This window comes from Arachis hypogaea, chromosome 18 (genome assembly GCF_003086295.3).
Source record: "Arachis hypogaea cultivar Tifrunner chromosome 18, arahy.Tifrunner.gnm2.J5K5, whole genome shotgun sequence".
In the NCBI taxonomy this organism is placed as follows: Eukaryota; Viridiplantae; Streptophyta; class Magnoliopsida; order Fabales; family Fabaceae; genus Arachis; species Arachis hypogaea.
In genome coordinates, this window is record NC_092053.1 from 99711718 (window position 1) to 99718634 (window position 6917).

The 6917-nt window shown below is 31.9% G+C and overlaps 1 protein-coding gene across 1 annotated transcript; it reads right to left on the minus strand.

Annotated features, from left to right (window-relative positions):
• Positions 1 to 620: 620 nt before the first annotated feature.
• Positions 621 to 6061, minus strand: LOC112771314 (lipase). Its single transcript, XM_025816015.3, has 11 exons — positions 5656 to 6061; positions 4940 to 5011; positions 4068 to 4147; positions 3761 to 3826; positions 3590 to 3637; positions 3401 to 3468; positions 3135 to 3207; positions 2890 to 3051; positions 2252 to 2446; positions 1348 to 1436; positions 621 to 1080 (listed from the first exon to the last, which is right to left on the minus strand). Exons 2-11 carry the CDS (start codon positions 5004 to 5006, stop codon positions 858 to 860), a joined length of 1071 nt encoding a protein of 356 aa, XP_025671800.1. The 5' UTR covers positions 5007 to 5011; positions 5656 to 6061; the 3' UTR covers positions 621 to 857.
• Positions 6062 to 6917: the final 856 nt, after the last annotated feature.

Below are 6917 nucleotides of genomic sequence, written 5' to 3' on the forward strand. Positions count from 1 at the left end.
GGACCAATTTAATTGAAAAAATCTTTTTGGCACGAATTTGAAAAATACCTTATTTTTCAAGGACTAATTTAACTATTAACCCGTCGAAAAAAATAAAGCATTGATTAGAAAAAGAAGCATCACAAAGAATTAAAGTGATTGTATTGGAGAAAACATTGAGTCTTCTAAAATAAAATCATTCTCTAAAGCTTTTATATTAATCACATTTTCTAGTTCTTAAAGATTCAAGGTAAAATTCACAGTCAACGATTGAAGTCAAGAATATTTCTTATAATGCCAAATCCTGACCTCTTTACATAAATTGAATAATAACTTCAAATATAAAGGTTCAAATTAAGCAATTTCAATATCATTGGAAAACTAAGACACATAATTCAAAACGATATCCAAATGTCGCATAAAACAGTGAGGATAACACCGCATATGCAAGAGAATTCTAGCTACACGAGGCTTCGCATATGCGAGTGATTTCTGGGTACTCGGACCAAGTTTCTTCGATCTCCATTAACTTGGAGCGTGAATTAGTATTTTTGGGCTCTATGGCTCACCCAGAGGTTGTAGTTGAAGGGAAAAAAGGCTAACAGGAAAAGGGAATTCAAACAAATATCACCCAAATCACATAAGAAATTACGGACCAAGGAATTTAATTTATAATTATTGTACAATTAACAATATTAAGTATTAACAATCATATATACAGGGATGAGAATGTACAAGATCCCTACCTAATCTCACTGAAATAATTCCTCCTTACAGGCGACTCCTTTTAAGAAAGAAGAATTCGGAAGCATGTCGACCAACCCCCCAAACCTAACATTTAAAACCTATATATCTTACAAGAGACAATCCATGTAAACTCAACTAACACTAATGGCCTTTCCTTGATTGTCAAGCTCTCTACTCAGTTTCAGGACAAATTTTGCAGGCTCTCTGGTCAAGACAATGTTCCCTCTCGAATCTTGGACGCTAGGACTTGAATCATTAGAACCCATAACAATTCTGCATGAGTCTGGCGCGTCTGATCCCATTTCAACACCATAATATACCAAGTGGTCTGATATGCTATTCCCACTCACCGACCTGCATGATAATACACTACCTCTTGACAATAGAGTTTGGATAAACAACACTAGTCTATCATAAAATTAATGGATAATCTTTGGTAGTTGGATTCTTATTATTTTCCATAAATTTGTAAAATGGAAACAGTAAATATGAAAATAGGAAATTTAAACATAATGTAAACAACTCTCAATTTTCAATAGCGCTCGTGAAATTCACTGCAGCAGCAAAGTTTACTGTAGTCTATACTATTTAATGGGATTATGACCAAAAAGATTGACTTACCTACTGCAAGTTGGATCTTCACCAGATCCATCACAAACCTTCTCAACCCGATATACCAGACTTCCTAATCCAACGTTATAAAGCCACACCTGCAGTGCACAACAATATCTCAGATTCAAGAACTGGTAAACAAGTGAATCAGGTGCCACAGGTTTGCACAGATCACTAATGACAGCAGAATGGACAACACAAGAAAGCCAGTATAGTTCAAGCAACAAACAACCTGATAGAAAGAGCATTAAAAAAAAAAAAAGAATAATGAGTTTGGAAATAGAAAGCTTTCTCTCATTAAGGGTATGAAAAGGTTTGATGTCCAAAAAAGGCAAAAAGGAACATGAGAAAAATCGTAGCAAACTGCAACCATCAGTGCATAATATGATTAATGATTCCCAATATTTTAAACTTAGGTTTTAAAAATATAGCAGTAAACAAGTGAATTTTTATTGACCAATAACACGGGAATTGAAACAACGAAGCCAGATAATAATATAGACGTGCAGAACATATTTTTTATACATATAACGTGTAATCAGTATTCACCGCTGAAGGTGAAATAATAGATGACAATAACATTGCGTTTGGTCTCCTTGTATTCATAGAGGAATTTATATCCACATTGAGAAATTGGAAGGCTTTGCTTCATTGATGGCGGTTCTCTTTGTACTTATATTTGTGAAAATGATCTCTTATCTCGATTCCTCCTATTTCATAATCCTCCGTTCATCTTAATAAAATTCTTTTATCCCCAACCCCCAAAATAAATAAATAAATAAAAAGTAGATGAAATAGTCAATGAACATTTTACACAAACAAGAATGCAACCTATTAAACTTTTTAAAAAATATAACAGGTCTGATACATATGATGCAAATTTTCATCACTTCATTAAGCCATAATGCCTAACCTCTCTTGGGAAATGGTGGTATGTCTTTGATGGTAAATAGTAATAATATGGTGGCAAATGGGGAACAATGTCGTGGTCATGTGTCACACGCAACGTATTTGGAACAAGTGTGCTATACAGGGATGCAAAAACAGCATTTCCAATTCGGGGTTGTCCAAATGTCATAACCTGAACATTCTTTTCACATCGATTCACCTGTAGAAAGGTCAAATCAAACAATAAACTACTTCATATGTACAAAGTAGGAAAAATCATAGAAGGGGAGACAAAATAGCAATTCAAAGACTTTTAGTTTGGGCATTGGACACTATTCCAATTAGATTTTTGAAGATTAATCAAGATAGAAAAAGAGGTCTTATGAATTTGGTATTAATCCATATTGTAAATATTAGACAAAATTTTTTGCATTAGTGCTTATTACACAATACACCCGTCATTTACCCAGCCCAAGAACCTGAAATGCAAAATAAAACCGGATTTCCAAACACAATGGTTCCACTTCCACAAGATATTATTTAAAAATTTTGCTTGATGAAAAATGCAGATATTAATCATGAAAAGTAGTCGAAGGAAACTTGAACCACAAAGGGTGCATAATGTCCAGCTTTGCAAGATAAGTAAACCGTAATTATAATTACCGTTAAATCTAGACCACAAAATGCAGCCATTGCTCCTCCCATTGAATGTCCAAGCACAATAATTTGAATATTTCCATAAAATTTCTTTGCCCTGTCGACAGCATCCAGAATTGCGGGACGTATTGTTGTGTTGTGGTATGCATTATAAAATCCACGGTGTACCTAGAGAAAATGGTAAGAGTATATCAAACCCAACATTGATAGAACAGAGAACTAATAAGGCTTAACCTTTTAACAGCACACACCATTGCATCATCCATGCCCGGATAATTTATTTCATGCTGCTTCCAGTATAAATCTTCTATCCAGTTCTGTAAGCTGTATAAAAACAGTTACAAACTGATTATCCTCGAATAACTCAAACAACAAAACAACAACAACAACAACAAACCCTTGAATGAGATGCATCTAACAGACTTGAAGTGTTTGACTTTTAGAAAACTATATGAACCTTTGGATTTCTAGACCCCAAATACTGAATGAAATAAATGTAAGCCAGTAAAATGTGAACCTGTGTTCATTAGTTCCTCTGAATGCAATGATAATGGCATGCGGATCATCAGCCACTCCAACAAATGCCTAGAATAAGCAGAGATTATAACATCAGAACAAAGGGTACACTAATAAAATAAAATAACAAACGAGAATCTATTAATTCTATATAAAGGAATATTGTTTCTACAAAGATTTTTTCACCCACCTGCAAGCAGTGCTCAACATCAACCACCAACTCTATAATTTCAAATCCCTGTTTCCATTTTAAGATCTTTATTAAAGAGCCAAATTCATAAGATACCAAAACATAATAATTCAAAGCTCTAAGACTTAAAGTGAATATTCAATGTAAAAATAAGATTCACATTCTTAGCACCTCAGTCAAGCCATCACATCTAGAGCATGTCCAAGTAAAAAGCGCTGTTAAATCTGACAAGTATACCTGCAAGAACCAGTCCTATTTCAGTCCTTTTATGCAATATGTACAGATTTCCAACACTATTTTGCTTTCACAAATAGAAGCTTAACCAAAGCAAAGTTTGAAGTTGAAATTTTCATTATTAATCCTGAATTCTTTATCAAACTTTTAAGATATGATTAGGAAACAAATAATATTTATAATTTCAAAGAAGCTTTGCTATACAGCCTAGATGATGATAATATAAAATGCCCATAGAACTCACCGCAGATGCATATTGCACTAATATTGTAGCAAGTGTATGGTTGTACTTGGGAAGATTAACCTTGTCCCTAGCCTTTAAGTCTGCCAAATTGAAAACAACACATAAGTACACAAACATGAAATGCTCACAAGACTCTGATTCACAGCACGGTTTCATCATATAAGATGAATTAACATTTGTTCGGGTATCATGTAGACATAATGACATATGTGCAGTGTAAATCATTCACTGAATCTTCAAAAAATGAGAGAAGAAAGATACTATTCATTGTGTCATGTAGCGTAAATCAGATAATCATTGTTGCAGTCATGAATGATATATCTTCAGTGCATTATCCAAATCAATACAAATAAAAGGACATGAAAATCTTCTGCAGAGTTTTAAAATGTCATTTGCCAACAATATGATCTATTTGAACTATTTTCAAGTTGGGTATATTGTTATTGAACAAAACTGGTACTGATTTTATGTCCCATAAAAAGAAAACCACACTCTGTAGGTTTAACCAACAACGACCAATATTCCTCCGACTAGATGGTATGGGTTAAATAAATCAAACAACTCTAAACTGCCCCTTTCATAAACCATCTCTGAGACTCTGAATCTCTGTAAACAAACAATCAAAACCTAAGTGTATTGTAATGGATTATCCTGTAACTTTTTTCTTTCCCTCACTAATATGATCACAAATGACACAACCAACAATCATCAAAAAGTAAACATGTACTAGGCTTTTGATTCTATCTCCTTTAATAATAATAATAATAATAATAATAATAATAATAATAATGTTACAAGAGGGATTCCTCACCCTCTCTTCCATTTACCAACAAAAGTAGCAATAATATTGAATGGAAAATTTAGACTCTTACCTCTACCATTAGATGAGCTAAGCAAGCATAAAAACGTAACCAATATCAACCACCATGTTTTCTTCATCTTGTCTGTAATTGAAATACAAAACAATCAGCTGACAACCAAAAGAAAGAGTAAGAAAAGGTAAAACAACATAAAACCATATTTCAACAAGTAAGCATCGATGATTTCAAAAACTGTGCCTTAACAGAGTTAGGGAAAAGACGGATTTGGCACTCGGTATTTTATATACTAAGGTACATATATACAAGAGATGGCTCATTCATCAAATTTCTCCCAGAGCAAAAATTGTTTCTAGTTTAAGTCTTAGGCCACTCAAAAGAACAATTGTACAAATTAAAATAGGGTTAAGCGCAGGTTGAGTGCTTCATTCATCACTGATTTAGCAAAATAAAGCATTAGATGTAATCACTCGAAGTACCAAATCAAATTAACAGAATTTAACACTGATCTGCTCATTTATCTCTGTTTATTGAGCATTTTCATGCGCCACCCTGATTCATTCACTTCATTCATCTTCATATAAACTTAAAAAATTCTCAGCATCTGTTCCAACCAGTCCAAATAAAAATTCCCAATCACAAGGTCATTTTTCAAACATGTTCTCCTCTAGAAATCTAGAACATTCTTTCCTCAACAATGAACAATTAACTACAAAATTTAACAATTAAATACAAAATTTAACACTAAATCAAACAATTTATATACATACAAACACGGGAGGAAGGACCGGCTGCGAGGGACACGAAACAGAACAGTAGGAGCAGAGACAACCAGAGACCGGCGGCGAAGGACCAGACGGAGAGAATCAGAGAGAGCGGTGAGAGGGACAGGAAGGAGACAGAAGCAGAGAACGGCGGCGAACAGCAGAGACGGAGACAAGGGTTGGCGTGCCGCTTGACGGCGGCAGGCGGGGGCCGGCGGTGAGGATGAGAAGGAAAAAATCAAAGAAAGAGAGAGGGATGAGAGGAATTCTTCGAGTGAGAGAGGGACGGACGGAAGGGTTGGGGCTAGGGGCTTTTTTTTTAATAAAAAAATAAGAATTGGTGAAACCGTGAGGTTTTACAACTATTTGACAACTACGTTGGAAAAGATTTGCGTATCGGTAACACTTTCTCAAGTGGGGCTGATTTTAAAACCGAGAAATAAATAATGAGGAGTCAACAAATTTTATTATTTGTTATTATTATTTTTAGTTATTAAATTTATTCTTTTTAGTTTAATAATCTAAGAATGTACTTTTACAATTAGGCATATATTATTTAATATTATTTAATTTTTAATTTTCTTATGATTTTTAAAGTTTACTCTTTATTAATTTGCTTAATTTATATAAATTTTATTTTATTATATTAATATTATTGAATAATATTAATATTAATTATTTAACATATATATATATTTGTTGTATACATATTTCTAGATAATTATTCAACATATATTATGTTATTTGTATGAATTATTTTAAAAAATTATTTAAAAGATATAAGTTTATTTGCTTATTTGAATATCATTAAGTTGATAAAAAAAAATTTTTTTTAATAAAAAGTATCTTTTTTATAGTTTTTACTTTTTAGTGTGTTTGGTAAATTTTTTATAGTAAAAATAAAAGTACTAGAAAAATAAAAAAAATATTTTTTTAAGAAGTTATAATTTATATCTTTTTTAAAAGATTTTTTCTTTAAAAAAAATATATTTTTTATATAATAAATAAATAAAAAGATCTTTGTATGAGATATCCAAATATAAAATTACTTGTACTTTTTTATAAATTTAAAAAAAATAACTTAAAAAATATCTTTTTTTAAAAATTCACCCAAACAAACCCATATCAAAATTTTGTATATCATTAATAAAAATTACCACGTTACAATATAATAGCTTAGTTATAAATAAAATGACTAAAATAAATAAGACAATACACATATATTATTCCCTTATTAAATTACATAATGAGAATACAATAACAAAACA

Excerpts from the sequence above, each read along its gene's own strand:
- LOC112771314 (XM_025816015.3), bottom strand. The coding sequence starts at position 5,006 with ATGAAGAAAACATGGTGGTTGATATTGGTTACGTTTTTATGCTTGCTT. Across the intron at positions 3,052-3,134 it reads CGGGCATGGATGATGCAATG|GTACACCGTGGATTTTATAA; the intron begins GTGTGTGCTGTT and ends CATTTTCTCTAG. Across the intron at positions 1,437-2,251 it reads ACCACCATTTCCCAAGAGAG|GTGTGGCTTTATAACGTTGG; the intron begins GTTAGGCATTAT and ends TGTGCACTGCAG.